Here is a 23,159-nt window from a genome sequence, read left to right on the forward strand (position 1 = left end):
CACGGGTGCTGCCGCAATCCTGGCTCTATAAATGTGGTCCGAGCACGGCCGGCACAGGCTGTCACCGTGCGGTCCCGCTGCCGAGGATGTGGCTGTACGTGGTGGCGGTGCTGCTGGGGCTGTTCCTGCTGCGGCGCTGGCACCGGGAGCGGCAGACGGTGCCGCGGCTCTCGGAGAAGCACGTGCTGATCACGGGATGTGACAGCGGCTTCGGGAACCTGCTGGCGCGGCAGCTGGACGCGCGTGGGCTGCGGGTGCTGGCCGCCTGTCTGACCGAGGCCGGGGCCGCGCAGCTGCGGGCGGCCACCTCCAACCGGCTCCAGACCGTCCTGCTGGACGTCACCTCCAGCAAGAGCATCGCCGATGTCACCGCCTGGGTCCGGGAGCGTGTGGGTGATCGAGGTAGGATGGGGTTGGCACCCCTATTGTCACCCCACTGTCACCCCACCAGCTCTCCTGCCACCTCGCCCACTCAACACAGGCAAGGCTGGCATGGGCTGGGGAACAGCCCCAGCTCATCCCATCCCCTCTCCAGGGCTCTGGGGGCTGGTGAACAACGCAGGGATCGCCATCCCCACCGCCCCGAACGAGTGGCTGACCAAGGAGGATTTTGTCAAGGTGCTGAATGTCAACCTGGTGGGGCTCGTGGAGGTGACGCTGAGCCTCCTGCCGCTGGTGCGGCGGGCGCGGGGCCGCGTGGTCAATGTGGCCAGCGTGATGGGCCGCGTGTCCTTCTTCGGCGGCGGGTACTGCATCTCCAAGTATGGTGTGGAGGCCTTCTCTGACAGCCTCAGGTAATTCTGACCCAACGGGCACCATCCTGCTTTCCCAATTTGTTTTTCCAGACTTTGTCTGGCATAGCTATCCACCCCCATCCTCGCGCAACCGTGGCTGAGCACGGGTCGAACTCATATCTGCTGCTGAAGTGTGAACGGTTCCTCTACTGCCATGGAGCCTCCCCTGTGGACATTGCTCCTGTCCAAGATCCTGCAGGACATGGCCCCGCTGTCCCGAGCTTTGCTTTGTCCCCAACCCACCCAGATGTGGCAAATGTTTGCTGACACACTGTCTCAGCCACGTGCCAGGCTGGCACAGGGTCCGCTGGTGTGGTCGGGCTCTGCTCCACACCTCTGGCATGAGGCTGCATCCCGTGGGAGATGCAGGCATGGACACACTCTGGTGCTGCTCCCATGGCCCACAGGACTCAATCCCTTCCAGGCTTGAGATGAGCAGCTTTGGGGTGAAGGTCTGTGTGATCGAGCCAGGCTACTTCAAAACAATGATCACCAACACTGAGAACCTGGAAAAGAATTTTATTTCCAGCTGGCAGAAGCTTCCAGAGGAAATCAAAGCCAGTTACGGGGAGGGTTACTTGAGGCAGCGTAAGTACCTCTCCCAAAGGCTGAGCGATGCTCTTTCTCTCCCGACACAAGGCACATCCCCAGGGCCACGGGGGTCCCGTGGGAGTGCCACTGCCCCGACACCCCATGGAGCCACTTGGCTCTGCTCAGCTGCAGGCTCTCAGTGGAGTTTTCTGCCTCCGCAGTTGTGGCAATGCTCAAGGTGATGCAGAAGGGCTACAACTCCGACCTGTCGCTGGTCACGAACTGCATGGAGCACGCGCTGACCAGCCTCCACCCCTGCACCCGCTACTCTGCCGGCTGGGACGCCAAGCTACTCTACATCCCCCTCAGCTACCTGCCCTCAGCCCTCAGCGACGCTCTGTTCACCTTGTTCTGCCCCAAATCCGTTGGGAAAGCCTAAGGCGGAGATGCAGTGGGCAGCCAGGACCGGGCAGTGCAGAGCGGGATCCAATGATGCACAGCGGCATCCAAAATTGGCCGCAGCCGAGGCCATGCCAAGGTCCCTGAATTTGTAACTGCGTGTACGTCTCACCCTCTGTCCCCTGCTCACAAAAGGGTTTGTCCTGAATAAAGACTCCCTGTCCCCTCCTGGCAGAGCGTGGTATCACTCTCAGGCTGTGGCACCGAGGCTGTGCTGTGGGGGCTCCTGGAGGCTCTGGTTGTTCCCCTGAGCACCTGCTCCATTCAGGGTCCAGCCCCTGCCAAGTTGCCGGGCGACTTGCCCAAACGGGCACCCGCGGTATTAACACACACAAGTACAGGTCAGACCTGTTCCAGATTTCCCTCTAGGCAAAGGACCAAGCAGCCTCTTATAGAACCGTCCTCCTCTGCTTCCTCCTCCTCCTCCTGGCAGAGCTGGTTGGTGGGAGCTGTCCCGCTCCATCACCGCATTTGGGGACACTCTCCCCCACCAAAGCTGGGTGAGAGGGGAAGGTCCAGGGTTGGTGCTGCTGACGGTGTCTGGAGGGTTCCAGCAAATCCAGCTCTGTGGGGCATTGGGATACACCTGCTAAGGGCACAGCAGAGCCCCAGGCACAGGGAATGGCGCAAGGCAAAGCCAGGAATTACAAACCAGGAGGACAAAATTCGCCACGGGTGCTGCCGCAATCCTGGCTCTATAAATGTGGTCCGAGCACGGCCGGCACAGGCTGTCACCGTGCGGTCCCGCTGCCGAGGATGTGGCTGTACGTGGTGGCGGTGCTGCTGGGGCTGTTCCTGCTGCGGCGCTGGCACCGGGAGCGGCAGACGGTGCCGCGGCTCTCGGAGAAGCACGTGCTGATCACGGGATGTGACAGCGGCTTCGGGAACCTGCTGGCGCGGCAGCTGGACGCGCGTGGGCTGCGGGTGCTGGCCGCCTGTCTGACCGAGGCCGGGGCCGCGCAGCTGCGGGCGGCCACCTCCAACCGGCTCCAGACCGTCCTGCTGGACGTCACCTCCAGCAAGAGCATCGCCGATGTCACCGCCTGGGTCCGGGAGCGTGTGGGTGATCGAGGTAGGATGGGGTTGGCACCCCTATTGTCACCCCACTGTCACCCCACCAGCTCTCCTGCCACCTCGCCCACTCAACACAGGCGAGGCTGGCATGGGCTGAGGAACAGCCCCAGCTCATCCCATCCCCTCTCCAGGGCTCTGGGGGCTGGTGAACAACGCAGGGATCGCCATCCCCACCGCCCCGAACGAGTGGCTGACCAAGGAGGATTTTGTCAAGGTGCTGAATGTCAACCTGGTGGGGCTCGTGGAGGTGACGCTGAGCCTCCTGCCGCTGGTGCGGCGGGCGCGGGGCCGCGTGGTCAATGTGGCCAGCGTGATGGGCCGCGTGTCCTGTTTCGGCGGCGGGTACTGCATCTCCAAGTATGGTGTGGAGGCCTTCTCCGACAGCCTCAGGTACGGCTGTGGCAGCCCCCGGAGCTCTGCCGTGCTCGTCCAGCAGCCCCGGCGCTGCCCCGCTGTCCTCACACAGGATTTCATGCTGCTCTTCCCCGTTACGTCTTCCCCAGAGAGCTTGTGAAACGCTGACCCGGCCACCCGCGGGGCGGGAGCGTGGGCAGGGCTGGAGCCGTGGTTGTGCAATCAGGGGAAGGGTTTCAAGGAGCTCTGGGGCAGAGCCCTGGAGGGATCCTGGGGCGGGGGAAATGGGAACGCCCCGGGGTCCCGGTGCGTCCTGGAGTCCGGGAGGTCCCGGGGTCCTGGGGTGTCTCAGGGTCTGGGGTTCTGGAGTCCGGGGGCGCTCCCGGGATCTGGGAATGCTCCCGGGATCTGGGGCGATCCCGAGGTGCTGAGGTTCAGGGGGATTCCAGGTTCCCGGGATTCAAGGGGGTCCCTGGAGCATGGACAAGGCTCCCCTGTGCCCATGAGGGGATGCCTGGGGGGGGGTCACGGGCTCCCCCTCGCTCCCCCCGTCTCTGCCCTCCTCGGGGCAGCAGCTCCCGCTGATGTTCCCACCCCGGGCCAGGCGGGAGCTGCGTCCCTTCGGGGTGCAGGTCTCCATCATCGAACCTGGAGGCTTCCAGACGGCGATTATCGACCCCGCACCGCTGGTGGAGGGCTTCGCTCGCCTCTGGGAGCGGCTCCCGGCAGAAGCCCAGGCAGCCTACGGCCGCCACTACGTGGACAAATGTGAGTCCATCCCCACACGGCACCGTCACCCCCGGTGACTCCACCTCCATGGGGCTGACCCCCTCGTGTCCACCCAGATGCCAAGACCACCACCCTGCTGCACCGCCTGAGCAGCTCCCGCCTGTCGCACGTCACCGATGCCATGACACACGCGCTGCTCTCTCGCTGCCCCCGCAGCCGCTACGCCGCCGGCTGGGATGCCCGGCTCATCTTCCTGCCCCTCAGCTACTGCCCGGCCTGGCTGTCCGACACCATCGTTGGCCTCCTCCTGCCCATCCCGGCCAGCGGGGTGCCCTGAGGATGACCACCAGAGCGGGGGCACGGACAGGGAGCCCGTGGGTGACTCGCGCCCCCGAGAATGTGCCCAGTAAAGGCGGTGCAATGCTGGAGCTCCGACCTCGGAGGTGTCCGATGACCACCTGGCCACGGTGCTAGTGACCCTTCCCACCGGGGGGTCCCGTGGCAGGCCCCCGGCTGCTGCCCGTGCCCAGAGCAGCCGCGTATCCCGGGATACCCCGGTTCGGCTGGCAGGGAAGGAGCTGGGAAAGGCAGCGCGGTGTTTATCCATTATGTGGGCATGGCGTATCCAGGGATGCCCCGGCTGAGCTGCCAGGGAACGGGCTGGGAAAGGCAGCGCGGTGTTTATCCATCCCGTGGGCTCGTGGGCGGTGATCCCTGCGTCACTCACCGCGCTAATTAAGAGCTGATTAGCGATCAGTAGCTGAGGGGCAGACTTCTGAGTCTGCTGTTGCCTGCGGGATCAGAGCAGCGCCAAGGCAGCCCCGATCCCCACAGCTCGGGCAGAGGCCGAGCCCACGCCGGACCGGGACCCCCGGGATGCGATGGGGAGGACGAGAGGGATGAGGAGGAGGCGGGACCTTGCACAAGCTGCGTTCAGCTCGCCGAGCTACTTCCCCAGCCAAGGAAGCTTCTCCGAAGTGTTTCCTTTGGCTTAGCAAAGTACAACGTCCCCGGCAGCCCCCGCACGTCGCGTTCGGGGCCCGCGTGTCCCCGGGGGCCGGGATGCAGCGTGCCAAGCCCCCGGAGCTGCTGCCTTGGCTGCACCTGCCGTGGGACACCTGTGCCCGCATCCCTCCGGCAGCGCCCCGGGCCGGCCGCGGCTGCCCGGGGAGGCAAAGAGCGGGAGAACGGCAGATCCCCGGCGCTGCCTCCGCCTGGAGCCCGCCTCTCCAAACCCTGAGGGAGGCTGGGGGCTCCTGGGCACGCATTTGGGGTGCTGAGAACCTTGGGGCGCCCCAGGCATTGCGGTAGGGACGGGCAGAAGGGGCTGAATCGCCTGTCCCGCTCCCCGCGGCTCAGCTGGCTTGGAAATACACCCGGCTCGCAGACCTCGCCATTCCCACCAGGATCAGCAGCCCCAGCACAATCCTTGACGGCTCCCAGATCCTGCTCAGTCCCAGAGTTCGCTGTGGAATTTCCCTGACCTGTTAAAGAGAACCAGCAGAGCACTGCTTCCCCCTCGGGTTGGGCAAAACCCCTGAGCCCCTCGGTGGCAGAGCGGCCCCTCACCACCCCCACGGCCCCATCTGAGCCAAAATGTGCCCGGGGCCAGCACGAAGCTGCTGAGTTCCTGTTTGGAAGCCGGTCGTGCCAGGGCCGGTACCTGCCCACGGGGTCAGCAGCGCTGGGCTTGTTGTTGTGAGCCCCGACTTATCAGTGCCTTCGTGCTTCCCCGCTCCGGCCGTGCCTTCCTTCCGAGCCGATTGTTGATCCCGCAGTCTTGTCTGCGCTGGAAAAAAGGAGATTTCCTGCAATTGTTTCGCAGGACTTGCAGATCGATGCAAAAATTTCTGCCTATCAGCCCCCTCCCCAGCGCCGGGGCAAGGCTTGAGCCCCCTCCCTTCCCCTGCCAGACCGCGGGGCAATCACGGCTCTGTGATTAATTGCTGCCTGGCCAGAGGTGCTTCTCTGCCGACATACATCTGCCATCGGCTCCTGCGGGAGTGCTGCCCGGGCAGAGAGCTCAGCTTTCAGCCCTTTTGCCCCGAAAAGAACCCCGAGCTCACCCTGATATCGACGTGGCACCAAGGGCAGCTTTGGCACCTTTGTTATAACCCACCCCAACCCCGCAGGATTCCCAGCGCTGGGGCAGGACCTGGGATGTATTTTCCCCACAGCAGAATCTAGGCAGGATCCAGCCTTCGAGCCCAGCGGGGTGACAGTGGAGGGGACCCTCAGGAAGCCTCGGGGACCCCCGTCCATCCCCAGGCACCTGCGGCTTCCACACCGACACCAGCCCGCGGCCTCCCCGCACCCATCCCCACCCTGCGGCAAAATCAAAGGGGAGCCGAGTCCCGGGGCTGGAAATCCAGCCGAATGTCACCCGCGCGGGGCTGTCTCAGGATGTTGCACCACGATGGTCATTTCCTGCCCAGGAAGCGGCCACCAAGCCCACCCGAGCTCCGTGCCCAGAGGCGCGCGAGCTGCCGAGCCGAGAGGATCCCCCCGCTCCCGAACAGCCCCCGCGCAGCCCTCGCTCAGCCGCCGGTGAGCCAGCTCCGTCCCTCCTCCCTCGTGTCCCTTCTCCTGTCCATCTATCCCCTTTATCATCTATCTGTCTCCTCTCCCATCTGTCTGTCCCCTCTCCCGTTTGTCTGTCCTTAGTCCTGTCCTCCTGTCCCTTCTCCTGTCCACCTGTTCCCTCTCCCATCCATCTGTTCCCTCTCCCATCTTTCTGTCCCCTCTCCTGTCCATCTCTCCCCTCTCCTGTCCATCTGTCCCGTTCTCCATCTCTCTCTCCTCAATCCCAGTGGTCTCTCAGGACGTGCAGCGCAGAGGGGATGGGAGGTTCAGGAGCCCTGGGGGTGGCAGATCCAGCCTCTCGCTGGTTTTGGGGCCGGTGGGTGTCAGCCTGGGTGGGTGTCACCCCTTTGCCACAGGGATGACGCTCTCGCAGGGGACACCTGGCTGTGGCTTGGTCCCGGCTTGCCAGGCTTCAAGTGCAGCAGGAAGACCCCACTGGCCCTGCACAACATTCCCAAGGGAACTTGGGGATGAATGCTGCTCCTGAACTCTTGCAGCGGCACGAGGCTGGACGGGGTCCGCAGCGTCTTCGCTGTGAGGACGCAGCTGTGCTGGGATCAGAGCTCTCACTTGGGGCAATAAGAGGATGTTCAGGTCAACTGCATTTCCCTGAAATTTATAATTTTGCCACCTACTTGGAAGTCCCGATGGCTCCCAGCAGAGTGAGGGTGGCCGGCAAGTGACCACACCCTGAGGGCTCCGGGGGGGGCGGGGAGCAGTGGCTTTCCCGCTGGAGCTGAGTCTCTGGGACAGTCACTGGCACCTGTCTGTGCCCCAGACCAGGCTCTGGGACATGGAACAGCCGCCACATGTGGTGGCTGTTGTTTGCGGCGGGCATTTATCCTGGGGTGTGAGGGGATCGCCTGGGTGGACACAGCATCTTTTCAGGGTTGATGTAGGGGGTCACTGTGGGAGTAAAAATTGGGTTAGAAGCCCCCAGAAGGATTTTTTTAAGCCCCCACAAGGGCTCTGTGTTTCAGGCTGCTAAGGTCAGTGCTCTCCCTTTCCCTGCAGCCACCAGGATGGCCGAGGTGACCAGTGTCCCCATGGAGACACACACTGTCCGCATGGAGACACACACTGTCCCGAGTGAGTACGGGGACTACCACAACTGGTCCGAGCTGTTCCACCTCCTGAACCACACCTACACCTACTGCGAGTTCAGCCTGGACGAGAACGTCAAGCGAGTGATTCTCTTCATCCTCTACCTGGTCATCTTCGTGGTGGGCTTGGTGGAGAACCTCCTCGTCATCTGGGTCAACTGGCAGACACGGGGCAACAAGAGCTTGGTCAACCTGTACATCATCAACATGGCCATCGCTGACCTCGGGGTGCTGCTCTCGCTGCCCATCTGGATGCTGGAGGTGATGCTGGATTACACCTGGCTCTGGGGCAGCTTCCTCTGCCGCTTCACCCACTACTTCTACTTCGCCAACATGTACGCCAGCATCTTCTTCCTCACCTGCCTGAGCGTGGATCGCTACGTGACCCTGACCAGCTCCTCGCTCTTCTGGCGCCGGCACCAGCACCGCGCGCGCCGCGTGGTCTGCGCCTGCAGCTGGGTGCTGGCCGCCGCCATCCCCTTCCTGGAGGTGGCTCACATGCAGCTGGTCAACACCGGGGAGCCCATCTGCATCTTCATGGCCCCCTTTGAGACCTACGACGAGTGGGCGCTGGCGGTCAGCTTGGCCACCACCACCATCGGCTTCCTCATCCCCTTCCCCATCATCGCCGTGTTCAACGTGCTGACGGCGCGGTTCGTCCGGCGCACCAAGCCCGAGAGCCGCAAGCACTGCCTGCTCATCTACGCCTATATCGGGGTGTTCCTGCTCAGCTGGCTGCCCTTCCACGTTGTGCTGACGCTGCTCACCCTCGAGGGCAACCACATTGTCCTGCACTGCACCTTTGCCCACCTCCTCTACTTCTTCTATGACATCATAGACTGCTTCACCCTGCTCCACTGCGTCATCAACCCCATCCTCTACAACTTCCTCAGCAAGAACTTCCGCAGCAAACTCATCTCTGCTGTGGTCAAGTACATCCCGAAGGACCACGGTGGCCAGAAGGGCGCCGACAACTCCTCCTCCAGCACGCAGCACTCCATAGTCATCGCAAAGGACAACAGCCCTCCCAACTAAGGGGGGTTGGACTCTCCCAGCCTCTGTCGTGGTGCCTCCCTGGGGACAGTGGGATCGCTTCTCCTGGTGCTGAGGAGGGAATTTGCTCGGACACAGCTCTTCTCGGCTGGGCACCTCCCGTGGCAGGATGAGGTGCCAGGTTTGAGGAGAGTTGGGAGCTATGGACATCTTGCCTCTGGAGCGTTGCTGCGTCCAGCCTAAAGACAGGATAAGAGGAAAAGAGATTCCCTGTTTTACAAAGGAAACCCTTGCAATAATATAGCCACTCAGTTACTCCGCTCAGCGTCTGACACAATCCAGCCCCTGAGATCTGATCCCCATCCTGCCCCAAGCTGTGGGGTTGGGGTGCATGGTCTGCCCCATCACGGGTGTTTCTGCACCCCCAAACTGTCCCTGACCCCCAGCCCTGTGCATGGCACTGCCTGGTGAGTGCCATCCCGAGTGGGAGAGAAGGAATCATCTCTTTGGAACACAAACCTCCCCTCACCATGCCCAGCAACGTCCAGAGCCTGATTTTTGAGAGATGAAGGCAAGGCAGCCCAAGGGGCTGAGCAGGGCACGGACCTGAGGGGAGGAACAATTTGGATTCGAGATCAGCAGCTCCTTCAGAGCAATTTTGCAAACCCAGTGGTAAATTAGCAATGGTTAAACTGGGTTTCACTGGGCAGGGCTTCTCCAGACTGACTTTGGGTCCCCCATCCCGTTAACTCCAGCCTTCTCTGGAGCATCCCCTGGCAGGTTTTTATGGTCATTGGGTGCATTTCTCAACTCCACAGGGCTCCAACAGCCCTTTTCCTTCCACTAAAATCCCTGCAGGAGCTTGGGCACGTACAGAAAACCTCGGAGCCACAGTGCGGGCTGGGCTTGTGCCATGCGAGGAACTGGAGTATCCGGATAAAGTTCATCCTTGTCCGGATCCTGATCCCAGTCACGTGCTGTGGGTCGAGCCCTCGGTGGGGGAAGGTGACAGAGCGACAGGCGCCGGAGCCCATAAATCTACCAAAGGCCTTGAGCTGCTCGAGGAACACGTCGTGAAAAAAGCAAAGCATAAGCAGTTCTGGGGACAGGATGCTGGAGCAGGGGGTGGGAGCAGGATGTCCCAGGAGAAGCCCCTGACCAGGGCTTTAAGGCGGATATGGGGTTATCGTGGGACAGGCTGGGAAAGCTCTGCCAGTTCCAGGGGTCCTGCAATGGGGTAAAACCCTAAATACCTCAGGGTTCCTTCTGCAGGACGTTCCTTTGTATCCCGGGACACGAGCACTGAGGGAACAATCCAAATCCACGTCTTACATGGAAACCCTGGGAAGGGAGCAGCTCCCTCCTCAGAATTCCCGGTTCAGGGCAGCAGCTCGGGCTGTTCCTTAACTCTGTTCCTCACACCTGTGAGCGCAGAGCCCCGGGGGCCGTGAGACCCCAGGGGCTGTGAGACCCCCGGGCTGAGATCTGCATCCACAGGACCCCACCACTTTCATCCCCTGATCCTGACTCCTCCCTGAGCTTCCCTTTGCCAATTCCCTCCCATTTCCAACGAAGAAATGGATGATAAATACACAACCAACCACTTGCTGTGTGACATCACCGGGGTAAAAATGTATTCAAGATACTTAAACGTGTAAAATTTGGTATTTCACCTAATAAACTAAATTTTTAACTGTCTTAATTTCTCTGCAGTTTTGCCCATAGACCTCAGGGCCAGAGTGGCCTCAAATAACCTGTCACCCACGTGGTGACCTGGGCTAGGGCACCCTGTTCCTGTGTTCTGCCACCCTCCATGGGAAGTTCTTCCTTGTGTTGAGCTGAAAGCTCTCGTGGTTTCATTTATGGCCATTGCTTCTTGTCCTGTCACGCCACTGAAAAGTCTGGCACCGTCCTCTTGGCACCCACCTTTGAGGTTTTGTTATGGACTGATGAGATCCCCGCTCAAATGGGATATTTATATGGATATCTGAGTTATTTCTATGGATTAACAGAATCCCCTCTCAGTCTTTTCTCCAGACTACTCAAGCCCAGCTTCCACAGTCTCTCCTCATCACCGCGTTGCTCCAGACCCCTCAACACCTTCGTAGCCTCTGCTGGACCCGCTCAAGTAAATCCTTGTCTTTCCTGAACTCAGTTCCCAGCCCGTGGAGCTCCAGCTCCCGGTGAACACGGCACCAGCAGCACGGAAAAGGCTCATCCAGCCACACAAATCCCGGGATTCCCCAGTGGGTGGGCTCTGCTCCCACCCTGCTGCTGCCTCCTGTTCCTGAACCCCGCAGGAATGTCCCGACCCGCTCCCCTGTGCCACTCCCAGTCCTGGAGCCACGCCACAAATCCTGCTGAGCACAGCACGGGAGCAGGATAGCGGGATGGCCTCACCTGCTTCCCGGGCATTCCCGAGGAGACAGGAATGCCGGGATCACACCGGGAGGAACGCCTTTTATACAGAAGCAGCTGCTGACGCCGTTTTGGGTTTTGCCTTTTTTCTTTTACATGTTGCCTGTATTCTTTTATTTCTTTTTCATATGTTTGCAGCTATTGGATTAGGGGCCAGTTTTCCCAGGAATTTTCCATGGCCTTCCCCTAGGCAGAAAGACAAAATAAATTCCAGAGCTCCGAGCCCCGGAGAGCACAAGGCCCCGATCCCATCTTGGTTCTTCCTGGCTACCAAGGTTGAGAAAACTCTTGGAGATACATTTCATGGACAAAGCACAGCCAGTGCCGAGGTTGGGGGTGGGGGGGGGGGGAATTCCATCACCACTTGTCCTCCTAATTGGTGCTTTTTTTGTCAATTATGCTAATTTGCTAAACCTACAAAAACTGTATCCACCCCGTGTGGATAATGGGCTTTTGTGGACATTCCCATCCCTGCCCCTGAAGACCTTCAATAAAGATCCACTTTTATATTACCTCCCATACATGAATATCACCTCGAGTTTCATTTCTAGGTTGAAAAAGGCAACAGTACAAGAGGTCCATGTTTTCCGTTTTATTATTCTAAATAAAAACCACACTTTGTGCTGAACAATGGAGTAGAAAAGAACCCGATGTACAACGATTTTAGACATCTACGATTTGGGGAGGGAAAAGTTTACAAAATATACAAAACTTTACAGCAAATAGATAGTAAACACTTAAATAGCAGGAGGTCAGTACCTACGATTAACTTAACGAAAAGGTTAGACAGCAAATTCAACTCTTGTTCTTTCTTCTTCTGCTCAATTACTCTGATGAGAGACCTGGATCCACTGAGAATGGGGAAAGTGAATTTTGTGTTGGGGATGGGAGTGAGCCTGGGCTCAGAGCAGGGCCCTCGGAGGCTCCGTGACCTGGACGCTGCTGGAATTTCCCCTCTGCAACTCCCTCTCCTACCCCAGGATCCCAAAGCACTTTTCAAACACCTCAGGCTGCCCCAGGGGAGGTAGGTTGGCGTCCCCAAGGTCACCAAGGACAGTAGGGACAGGAGGGAGCCAGGTTTGCCCATGGTGGTGGAAAAAGAACGAAATCTGGCACGGAGTAAAGCTCTGGCTCTCCCAACATGGAACTGGAGCTCCCAGCCAGGCTGGCCGGACACAGGGACAGGGGTGACATCCCTGCCAACCCCTGAAGGATCAGGGACACCCAGGGCCCTCCTGGGGGGAGCACTCAGGTCTCTGACCCCCATGGGAATCACCCCCCAGGAGGAGCAGCCACAGGTCCAGACCCATCCCTGCAGCCCCTCCACTGCTGGTTTCAGGGTGTTCCATGTGGGAATGATCTGTTTTAACCCAGGCAAACAGAAATTCCCTGGATCAGAGCCAGCAGCAAACGGGGGGCCCCTGCTCACCCCCCCAGGGCCAGGAGTGAGGCCTGGCTGTGCCCGGTGGTGTTTCGGTGTAAAAGCTTCTCTTTTTGGTTTATGTGCACAAAAGGCTTTTGCTTTACAGATTAGCGAGATCCGGGGCTGCAGACCCTCCCTGAAGCTCACTACACCTTCTGGAACATTCCAGGAGGATCTCAAGGCTCTCCCAGCCTTGTCTGTCCCTCACATCCTTCATGGCCACCTCCAGAGCAGCGCAGGTCGAGTCCATCCCTGTCCCTGTCCCCAGCCGGGCACAGCCCTGAGTTTCATGCTCGAGGGGACCCTGCACAAGCAGAGGGTGGGACTGGCTGACCCCCCGTGGTCCCTTCCAGCCTCATCCATCCCACAATTCCATGACAGAAACCCTGGAACCCAGAGAGCAGCTCGGAGGAGCCTGCAGCGAAGCGCCCTCAGCTCCCACACCGCCCAGAGCACCACGCCATTCCCAAAATCACCCTTTCTCTTGTAAAACCTAATGCAGTTCAACACAGCTCCACAGCGATCCCAGGACCACGAGACCGGAGTTCAGAGCTCGGAGCTGCAGCAGCCAGGCCAACCCCGAGCTGACCTTGGCTCCAGTGCCTTCCCTTCCTCCAAAGCCAGGCTCCAGGCACCCTCCCTGCTCCCGGAGGTAGGTCGGTACCACGGGAGGTACCACCCTCATTTTACAGATGAGGAAACTGAGGCAAACAGGTGAAGTGACTTGCCCAAGGCCACGGCGGAGCCGGGGGAGAGACCCCCGGGCGCTCTGAGCTCTCCGAGTCCAGCCCCCAGCACAGGATGACCCTTCCCGGGTGTCCCTTTCCCGGGTGTCCCTTCACAGGGAGGGGGCAGCGGGGTGAGTTTCCAGGGTTTGCAAATCACTAGTTTAGTTTATAGTTTAGTTTAGTTTAGTTCAGTAACAGCAAAACTTGACAGAAGCACAGGAGCCGATCCACGACCACCGAGGCTGGAGAGCCTGGAGCGCTTCCTGTTTGTGAGGTAGAATGAGTTACCCGAGGGCAGTCCCAGCTTGGAAATGTCTGCTCCTCCCCACCTCTGCCCTACAGCAGCAGAACATGGGGAGAAGCTAATCCATGCCCTTCCCAGTGTTAATGCTGTTGGCACCAGCTGACCTCGCCAGGGTGGCCAGGAGAGACCCCCAGGAGTGCCCGGCCCACGGCCAGGAGAGCCCCCCACGCTGAGGTGGACCTGACACGGGGCCAAGAGAGACGCCTGTGCCCAGGAGAGCCTGACACATGTCCAGGAGAGCTCCCCACACCCAGAAGAGCCTCCTGCAGCAAGGGGCACCCGAAACATAGAGGGGGAGAGCCATCAATGCCCGGGAGAGCCCCTCCACACCCAGGAGAGCTCCCAGCAGTGCCCGGCACGCGGCCGGAGAGGCCCAGCCATCGCTGTGGCTCCCACTCCATGAACAAACTCACATCACTCCAACCACACACATCTGGCACCGGAACACGCCCGGGATGTGGCGATCCACGGCCTGGGAGGGAGGATCCCTTTGGCAGGAGAAGGGTCCTCCAAGGTACCTTCCAGGGAGTTAAGGCAACAGCTTCATCCCGACTCATCTGCCCCGGGGCACAGCGTGAAGCTGGGGCAGAGTGGAGCCAGGAGACTCCTGGCTCTCCGTGGCCACCACAAATCATCTCCCAGGGAGCACGGACCTGCTTCCCCTCCCTCTCCAGTCCGACGGGAGATCCCTGTGCTCGCGCAGCTGCCTCCGCCCGGGCTCTGCAGGGAGGTCCCGTGGCTCCTTCATCTCCTCCTCTGGGTCTCAGGGCGTGAGCGAGTCCCAGCCACGGCAGAGAAAACACGGCCTGGGAATCTGCGAACCCCCCTCTCCTGGCTCCCTGCTGGGATTCCTCCTTGTTTACACACTCAGGTGCTTCCTGCTCCTCTCCCCAGCAACGCAGCCGTGGCTGATCCCAGAGCACACTTTGCCCATCTCCTGGCAGTAGCAGCAGAACACCAGGGATGCCCAGAATGTCTTTTTTTTTTTTTTTTTCCTTTTTTCTTTCTCTTTCATTCCTTTCCTTCGAGTCCAGCACCCGCTCTGACTCCATCCCTCTCCACTGAGGTCAGGTGTGAAAATCTTAGCAGCATCAGTTTGTGGACAAGCTCAGGGTTAGCCTGCTCAAGTGGGCTAAAAGTTTAAAAAAAAATAGAATCTAGATTCAAAAACTAGTGAGAAATGCTAAGAGCACAGAACTCGATGGCCTCTAACAGGACCAGAGGTAAGTAAACACGACAGACTCCTTGAAACAGTGATGTACCTCACGTGCTGTTAATTTGTACAACGCCATCACTCTAAAAAGCCCTAGGAAGGCCCAAAAATTAAAAAATTAAACCGGAAAAAAAAAAACCCCAACCCAAAAAAACCAAAGAATTCCATCCATGATGCCTGACCATTAAATAAAACGAAACGACATCCTTTTGTTTTTTCTTTTTTTTTTTCTCCACAGCTTCCATTCACTAACACTCTCTCCTCCTCGCCGGCCCTGCCCTGCCCCATCAGCTATCCGTGTTTTTCTCGGCCTCTTTGGAATGGATGATGTACATGAAAGTCTGTTCGATGGTGAAGTCCGGCGGGAGGCTGCCCTTGTGCACCCCTATGTGCTTGCTCATGAGGTTGAGCGTGGAGCTGTAGTGGCCACACACGGTGCAGCGGTACATGAGGGCCCCCGAGTGCGTCCGCAGGTGGCACTTGATGGTGGAGCGCCCGCGGAAGAACTTGTGGCACACCTTGCACTGGTAGGGCTTCTCCCCGGTGTGGATGCGCCGGTGGTAGTTGAACTCGCTGGTGTGGGCGAACCTCTTGCCGCACACCTTGCAGCTGTACTTGCTGTTCCCCGGCTGGCTCTGCAGCGCCAGCTCTTCGCTCAGGAACTCCTCGGGCAGCTTCCTCTTGGGCAGCCCCTGCGGCTGCAGGCGCTCCCCGAACCCCGCCCGGATGTCCAGGCTGCCCCCGCACTTGTGCTGGCTGACGTGGTACCGATAGGCCGCTTCCAGCTTGAAGCTCTGGCTGCAGAAGTGGCACTGGAAAAGAGCCTCCTCCGCGTGCTGGTGCACGGCCAGGTGCTTCTCCAGGAGCTGCTGGTCCACGAAGCTGCTGGCACACACGGAGCACGAGAAGACGGAGATGCCCAGGTGGGACAGGGTGTGCCACAGCAGGCTGCAGAGGCTCAGGTGCCGCTGGTCGCACACGCCGCACGTCTGGCTCTTCAGGTTCACGTGCTCCAGCAGGTGGTTCCGGACCGTGTGGAAATCTTTGGCCAAGGGCTTCCCGCAGGCAGCGCAGGCCAGCTCGGGGCTGGGCCCTCCTCCAAACACGGCCGCCTTGCCCGGCAGGGGGTCACTGGGGTGGACGATGATGTTGTTGTCGAAGACCCCGTCCCGCCGGTGCAGCGTCAGCTGCCACTGCGTGAAGAACTTGGTCTCGCACATGTCGCAGGAGAAGAGGAAGATGCCGATGTGGGACAGCACGTGAGTGACCCTGGAGTTGCGGTCCTGGAAGTGGGTCTCGCAGACTTTGCAGTTCCCGGTGAGCAGGTCCACGTGGTCCCTGGCGTGCTGGCGGATCAGCTGGATGTTGGGCTCCAGCACCTTCTTGCACACCTGGCAGGGCATGGCCTTGCTGTCCCGGCCGTCGCTCTCGAAGGCCAGCTCCTCCTCGCTGTCGTCGCTCAGCTCAATCACTTCCTCAGACGGGACCAGCTCTTCTCCAGCATCCTCAAAATGCAGCTCAGCCTCTCCCAAATCCTCCAGCTGGAGCTCATCCATCTGCTCGAATCCCTGCTCTTTGGAGTGGTCACTGTTGCTGGGGCAGGAGTTGCTCCCCGTGGAGACATCCAGGGAGGGGTCAGCGGGGAAGAAGCCGCCCTTGCCGTAGTCGCCGTTGCTCTGGGCCTTGTACTGAGGGCAGGAGCTGCCGGTGGTCTGTGCCACGACATTCCCGCCGGGCTGGGCCCCCAGACCCGCAACCGGAGCGAACTGCCCCGGATCCGACTCCTGTTCTGTCTTGGGGGGCTGCTGTGGGTGCATCAAGGGAAGAGCCTGGCTGGCCTCACCCACAGGGTTCCTGTCATCCTCTTTGTAGCTGCCCGCCACGTCCCCGTGCAGGAGGTAATTCCGCTCGGGGCCGAAGTGCTCCGCGCCGCTCCGGATGTCCCCCAGAGAGTGGCTCTGCTCCGAGGAGGTGCTGCTCAGAGGCCCAGCCCGGCCTTCCCCCACGGCCAGGGCAGGCTGCTTGGTGATGGCCGAGCTCTCCAGGTCAGGGAAGGTGGAGTGACAGGCCTGCAGCAAATCCTCCATGCCCAGCCGCTCCGCCACCTCGTAGATAACACCCACATTGATAAGGTCTGTGAAGAGCTCCGAGGTGTACACAAAGCTCAGGATCTTCTCGAAGTTGGCTGGAGTGATGAAATCCACCACGTAGGTCCTGGCAGCGTCCAGCCCCGTGTTGAGGAAGAGGTTCTGGAAGTAGCCGGCGGCGCAGGCCAGCACGGCCTTGTGCGCGGCGAAGGAGCGGGAGCCCACCAGGATGGTGACGTCGCACATGGTCTCGGAGAGCCGGCACTTGTTGAGTTCCTTCAGCAGGTTGTTGGGGTGGTTGGTGCTGTGCAGCTTGATCCTCATGCCCATCTTAGCAGCTGCTTAAAAGTCCCTTCTCCTGGTCAGCTCGGCCTTCACGCTTTCATCCACGGCGGGAGCAGGAGGTGATGGGCAGCCAGGAACTGGCAGGGCAAGGGGCTCTGGAGAGGGGAAATGCAAAAAATGTTACAACCAAAAAATTTAACAACCAAAGCCACACCATTCTGGTCATATCCCCTGTTTTCCACCTTTCTGATGAGCCACGGAGCAGCTGCTCAGCTGGAGATGGACTAAACCTGTCTTGTCATTGCACAGACCGACTTTTTTGGGAAGTAAAAGGCTGGATGTGCAAAGGAGCAAAGTCAAAACAAAAAGACACTGACTCTCAGAGGTCCTCACTGCTATTGGGGCAGGGACAGAGATCCTGCTGACTCTGAGACCCAACTGGAACCTGTCCCAGACATCTCCCCTCTTCCCGAGCTGGGGATGAGGCTTCTCTCCAAAGAAATGTCACTCAGGCTGGACACGCCAGTCGGATTTGCCTCTAGGTCTCCTCCAGCTGCAGCCACTTCATTCCTTCACTTCAGATTCCACCTGTACCCACAAGGAGACTTCAGGCTCCCAGGTGGGATTCTCTGCATTCCAGCCTTGTGGATTCCCCTGGGATTTCTTGTCGGCTCCAATGGAGCCCGCGGTGACTCTCAGATTCCCTGGCTGCCACCACACCTGTCCCACAGCACTGGCCATTTCCCCCAGTGTCCTCCCACCTTGTCCCACTGCCTCTGTCCCCCTGTCCTGCTCACGGATGCCCCAGCAGCTCTTGGGACTCCACGAACTTACCCAGGGAGCTCTATCCCTAACTCCCTTATTCCTAATTCCCTGCCTTCCCCTCCCTGGGACAGAGAACAGCGAGCCCAAAAGGCAGCAAAGAGCGGGAGTTTGGAGGGGGCTGGGGCTGCCCCTGCCCCAACTCCGGGGAAAACCAAAGGGGCAGAGGACGGGCTGTTCTCCCCCGGGACGCGGAGGGATGGGGGAAACACCACTGGCAGCTGGGGAGGGCGAGGAGGAGGATGAAGATGCCGGGGAAGGCTCTGGAAGGCAAACGCTCAGCAGCCCAAAAAGCACCTGGGCAATTCCTGCGGCGTGCGGATCCCTGAGGAGGGGATGGGGCAGGAGGGAAAAGAGCGGGAGAGGGGATCGGGGGCCGGGGGGGGCAGCGGGAAGGGGGGCCCGGGCGGGCAGGAGGCTCCGCGCCGGCGGCGGACGGGGAGTCCCGAAGCGGCTCCGGGAGAAACGGGAGGAGATGGGGGGGGGAACAGCGGGGTCCCCGGTGGGGCCCGGGGAGGGGAGGGCAGGAAGGGCCGCCGGGGGGAGCCACGAAAGGCGGCGGGAGGCCCCGGGGGGGTGTCGGAGAAGGTCGGCGCGGGGGTTTGGGCGGGGGCGCGGCGCGTGGGCCCTTCGGGGGCCGGGGGTCGCGGGCGGGGGTCGCTCCTTACCCGCCCGGCGCCCCGCACCATCCCGGCCCGGCTCACACAAAGGCGCCGACCCGCCCCGCGCCCGCCCCGGCCCGCGCCGCCTTCCGGGACCCGCCGCCAGCAGCGCCCCCGCGCGGCGCGGAGGACCCAGGGCCGGGACACCGGCAGGGGCACGGACACGGGGCGGGACACACAGACACGGGGCGGGACACACGGACACGGGGCGGGACACACGGACACGGGGCAGAACACACGGACACAGGGACACACGGACACGGGGCGGGACACACGGACACGGGGCGGGACACACGGACACGGGGCGGGGCAGAACACACGGACAAGGGGCAGAACACACGGACAAGGGGCAGAACACACGGACACAGGGACACACGGACACGGGGCGGGACACACGGACACAGGGACACGGGACAGGACACACGGACAAGGGGCAGAACACACGGACACAGGGCGGGACACACGGACACAGGGACACGGGACAGGACACACGGACAAGGGGCAGAACACACGGACACAGGGCGGGACACACGGACACAGGGACACGGGACAGGACACACGGACAAGGGGCAGAACACACGGACACGGGGCAGAACACAAGGACACAGGGACACACGGACACGGGACAGGACACACGGACAAGGGGCAGAACACACGGACACAGGAACACACGGACACGGGACAGGACACACGGACAAGGGGCAGAACACACGGACAAGGGGCAGAACACACGGACACGGGGCGGGACAGGACACACGGAGAAGGGGCAGAACACACGGACACAGGGACACACGGACACGGGGCGGGACACACGGACAGGGGGACATGGGAAGGGACTCGGAATAGGACACGCACAGGGACACACAGACACGGGAAGGGACACACGCACACGGGACACGGGCAGAGACACACGAGAGGCACGGGCAGGAACACGGACGCGGACACGGACAGGGACACACGGACAGAGAAAGGGCCACGGACACGGGCACACGGACACGGGCACGGTCAGGGACACACGGACACGGGCACTTCTCCAGTTACGGGCGCTGCTGTGGGGAAGGGACAGGTCGCTGTAGCTCCCGCTACACAAACCCCGGCCCCGCAGGTCCCATGGACGCATCGCCGTGGCCTCATCCCCTCGGGCTCATCCTCTCGGGCTCATCCCCACGGCCCCGTCCCCGCATCCCCATCCCTCTGGCCCGGTCCCGGTGGGTTGGTCCCCGCAGCCCGGTCCCGGTCGGCTCTTTCCCGCAGATCCATCCCCGTGGGCTGTCCCGACCCGGTCCCCGTGGCGCAGCCAAGACACAGAGGCGGTGTTTGCGCGTGTCCCGCGCCGACACGGGTGGGTGTATAGCGGGGTTCGTCCGGGTGTACACGGGTGCACGGACACGCGCGCGTGGGGCGGGACGGCCGCGCTTCCGCCGGGTCCCGCGACGGCTCCGTGGGCGCCGGTGCCCGAGACGCTCCCTCAGTCGGTCCCACCGCCCCCGGGACACCGGGCACAACCCCGTCCGGGTCCCTCCGCGCGTGGGGGGCTCCTCCCGGGGCTCAAGCCGCCCGCAGCGGGGCCTCGCCGGGCGCGGGGGGTCCCGGGGAGCACCGGGGGGCCGGGCCGCCGCTCCCCCGCCCCGTCGCTCGCCCGGGCTCCGCTGCTCGCTTCCCCATGAGTCCCACGAAGAAATCGTGCATGTCCCCTGCGGAGAGACCGGCCGTCAGCGGCACCGGCGGCGGCACCGGCGCCGGCACCGGGCGGGACTTACGCTTCTGCGGCGCCGCGGGGGGACCTGGAAGAGACCGAAGCGGGTGAGCGGAGACCGGGCGGACCGACACCCTCCCACCCGAGTCCTCCCGCCCCTCACCGGCGCCCTCCTCCCGCAGCAGCTCCAGCGCGGCGGCGGCGGCGGCGGCCCCGGGGCTGCCGCGGACGCTCCACGGCAGCGGCTCCGGGACGGGCATCCCCTGCGGGAGCGAAGAGGGTGAGCAGGGTGGGAAGGGGTCCGGGGGCTCCCGGGGATCCGGGGTCCGCCCGCCTCTCCCCCCCCGACGGCCGTACCTGTGCGAGGGGCGCGGGGCCCGGCGGGGCGGCGGCGGGGGCGCGGCGGGCGAGGGCGAACGGCAGCGCCAGGAAGAGCAGCACCGCCAGCACCGGTCGGTTCTTCATCCTCGGGGCGAGCTGGGGGCGGCGATCAGCGACGGAGAGGCGGGGCCCGGGGCTACCCCGAGCTGGCGACCCCTCGACGGGGCGGCCCGGGACGAATCTGGGACAGAACCGGGCTCTGGGGAGGGAAAGCAGCGAGACGGGAGACGAGGGGGCCGGGGGTGGCAGGACCCCCTCGCTGGTGTCCCTTGGAGGGGGCTGCACCCCGGGGGTGCCTTACAGGGGTGTGGGGGGGCCCCGTTATGGGGTGTGCAGGGGGACACGGCCCTGCTGTGGCCCCGGGGGTCCCGTGTCCCCGCGGTGCCACGGTTGTGCACTCACACATGAGCTGTGCAAACACGCGTGAGTGTGGGCACACAGTGGGCACGGACACGGCTCGGGCTCTGTCCTGCACGTTCACCCGTGTCAGCACACCCCTGTCACGTCCCCTGACACACTCCCTGGCACACACATGCTTGCCCACAGCCGGACTTGCTTCCAGAGCCCCCACCAAACCATCCCCAAATTCAAGCGACACTTTCTCCCCATCTTTCCTCCCGCCTGTGCCTTCCCCAGTGCTGTCCCAACCTCCCCCTTCTCCCTCTGCCTTCCTCTAGCCCCACCAGGGTGAGGACACGGCACCGCAGCCCCCCAGGAATCCCCCAGGGCTGTGGGACACAGGGACACAGACCTGCCGAGCCCTCCGGTGGAGTCGAGGGCTGAGGGACCCTCGTTGCCAGTGGCTGTGGAGCAGGGACTCGTCGAGGCGTAGTGGGCAGTGGTGATGGACAGCAGCGGTGGTGGTCAGCAGCAGTGGGCAGTGGTGGTGGGCAGCTCCCCCGGCCCGGGCTCAGCCGGGAGGCGAAGTACCGGGGCAGCGGCTGCTGTGCGGCGCTAAATAAGGGGCTCTGCCCATGGCACGGCGTGGGTGGGCGAGAGGAGAGCTGCCAATGGGGGCCAGGGGGGTGGTACCCCCACCCTGCAGCTTCACGCCCACGCAGGCACCGTGACATCGACGGCAGCCGTCGCACACGCGGAGTCACACAGCGACACACGCGTCCCCACACGGGCACCCCGGGGTGGGGGTCAGCGCACAGGCACCGTGCCCACGCAGCCCCCGGCCCCTCATTGTGGGGACGTCACGATGTGGCTGTTGGCACGTGTGGGGACACGCGCGGAGGGATGGTCCTGGCTGGATGCTGGGCTCTGCAGCCAGGATTTGGGGGTCTCACAGGGGAGAGGGGATCAGCCAGGCTCCCACCACGCACACGCGATGCACACACATGTTCATCTGCACAGGTGTGCCCACAAACGTACCTCACACCCTGCCCCATTGCAGCGCTCCCGGCCTGCCCGCTCCCGTGGCAGGATGTGCCAAGGTGGAACACGGGGAGGAAAATTTGGGGGAAAGCAGAGGGGTACAAGGAAAGAGGGAACGACTGGGCCAACAAGTGAGAGCCACCGACTCCATCCCAATCAACAGGCAGCGGCGGCTGCTCCGGTGGCTGCGGCTGCTCCGGTGGCTGCAGCAGCCCCTCGGGAAGGCGGCCGGCAGCGGCGGCTCACGTGGCAACACAGCCCGGGGCAGGGCAGCATCTGCAGTGCCGAGAACGTTAATTAAATCGGAGCCTGGCCAGAGACGGTCTAATTAATTAATAACACCTACTTGTGCGATGCCAAGTGCGGCGCAGCTGTGAAGAGCCGCGGTGCCCCGGGCTTGTTTACGGCTCTCGCCCCTTGCCGGGGGAAGGTCCCTGTGCTGGGACGTGACGGAGCCCGCGGCGGAGAGCGGGGAGCCCTCGGTGCTGGGGCATGGCCAGGCCGCCCAGTGCCCCCGCACACACGCACGTGCCCCCCAACGTGCGGGAGCTGCCCGCACACGCTCCCCCTGCACGACAAACTGCGCTCCGGGGCCCACCTGGGAGCTGGTGCTGATGGTGACGTGACGGGGAGTTGGCAGCTCCCGAAGGTAACGCGGGTGATGTGTGGGGACAGGATAAAAACCCTCTCCGAGAGCTTGATGAGTGCAGGAGGAAAAAGGCAGCGAAGGGAGAGGATGCCCTGTCTGTCATGGGAGCTGTGGGGTCCTGAGGGTCCAGGGGGCTGGAGGACTGGCAGGGGTTCTGCAGATCCTGGGGCCTGCAGGACTGGCAGGGGTCCCATGGATGGTGGGGGTTGAAGGACTGGTGGGGGTCCTGAGAGTTCTGAGGGGTAGAGGACTGGCAGGGGTCCCACAGATCTTAAAGGCTGCAGGACTGGTGGGAGTCCTGAGGAACCTGAGCACTGCAGGACTGGTGGGGGTCCTGATGGACCTGAGGGGTGCAGGACTGACGGAGGTCCCACAGGCCCTGGGCTGCAGCACTGGCACTGGGGCTGTGCAGCGACTTCCCTCTGTCCTATTCTCTGTGTCCCCGGTCCCCAAGTGCAGCTCCAGCGCCAGTCCGGGCAGGGAGCCCCTGT

General features: G+C 62.3%; 5 protein-coding genes across 5 annotated transcripts; 3 read left to right on the forward strand and 2 right to left on the reverse strand.

Moving 5' to 3' along the window:
- Positions 1-55: 55 nt before the first annotated feature.
- On the forward strand, positions 56-1,958 carry LOC125337640 (retinol dehydrogenase 16-like). The gene is made up of 4 exons (XM_048327566.1): positions 56-402; positions 536-794; positions 1,219-1,382; positions 1,547-1,958. Exons 1-4 carry the CDS (start codon positions 87-89, stop codon positions 1,762-1,764), a joined length of 957 nt encoding a protein of 318 aa, XP_048183523.1. The 5' UTR covers positions 56-86; the 3' UTR covers positions 1,765-1,958.
- Positions 1,959-2,503: 545 nt separating this feature from the next.
- Positions 2,504-4,362, forward strand: LOC125337639 (retinol dehydrogenase 16-like). The gene is made up of 4 exons (XM_048327565.1): positions 2,504-2,856; positions 2,990-3,248; positions 3,817-3,980; positions 4,058-4,362. The coding sequence occupies exons 1-4, from the start codon at positions 2,541-2,543 to the stop codon at positions 4,276-4,278; spliced, it is 960 nt and encodes a 319-aa protein (XP_048183522.1). The 5' UTR covers positions 2,504-2,540; the 3' UTR covers positions 4,279-4,362.
- A 95-nt stretch (positions 4,363-4,457) lies between these two features.
- Positions 4,458-10,318, forward strand: GPR182 (G protein-coupled receptor 182). The gene is made up of 2 exons (XM_048327563.1): positions 4,458-6,488; positions 7,539-10,318. The coding sequence occupies exon 2, from the start codon at positions 7,547-7,549 to the stop codon at positions 8,660-8,662; it is 1,116 nt and encodes a 371-aa protein (XP_048183520.1). The 5' UTR covers positions 4,458-6,488; positions 7,539-7,546; the 3' UTR covers positions 8,663-10,318.
- A 1,297-nt stretch (positions 10,319-11,615) lies between these two features.
- Positions 11,616-18,630, reverse strand: ZBTB39 (zinc finger and BTB domain containing 39). The gene is made up of 2 exons (XM_048327498.1): positions 18,569-18,630; positions 11,616-17,233 (listed from the first exon to the last, which is right to left on the reverse strand). The coding sequence occupies exon 2, from the start codon at positions 17,121-17,123 to the stop codon at positions 14,994-14,996; it is 2,130 nt and encodes a 709-aa protein (XP_048183455.1). The 5' UTR covers positions 17,124-17,233; positions 18,569-18,630; the 3' UTR covers positions 11,616-14,993.
- A 1,149-nt stretch (positions 18,631-19,779) lies between these two features.
- LOC125338003 (translation initiation factor IF-2-like) lies at positions 19,780-20,518 on the reverse strand. Its single transcript, XM_048328317.1, has 2 exons — positions 20,422-20,518; positions 19,780-20,346 (listed from the first exon to the last, which is right to left on the reverse strand). Exons 1-2 carry the CDS (start codon positions 20,516-20,518, stop codon positions 20,111-20,113), a joined length of 333 nt encoding a protein of 110 aa, XP_048184274.1. The 3' UTR covers positions 19,780-20,110.
- Between the last annotated feature and the right edge of the window lie 2,641 nt (positions 20,519-23,159).

The sequence above is a fragment of the Corvus hawaiiensis genome, chromosome 24 (genome assembly GCF_020740725.1).
Source record: "Corvus hawaiiensis isolate bCorHaw1 chromosome 24, bCorHaw1.pri.cur, whole genome shotgun sequence".
Lineage (NCBI taxonomy): Eukaryota > Metazoa > Chordata > Aves > Passeriformes > Corvidae > Corvus > Corvus hawaiiensis.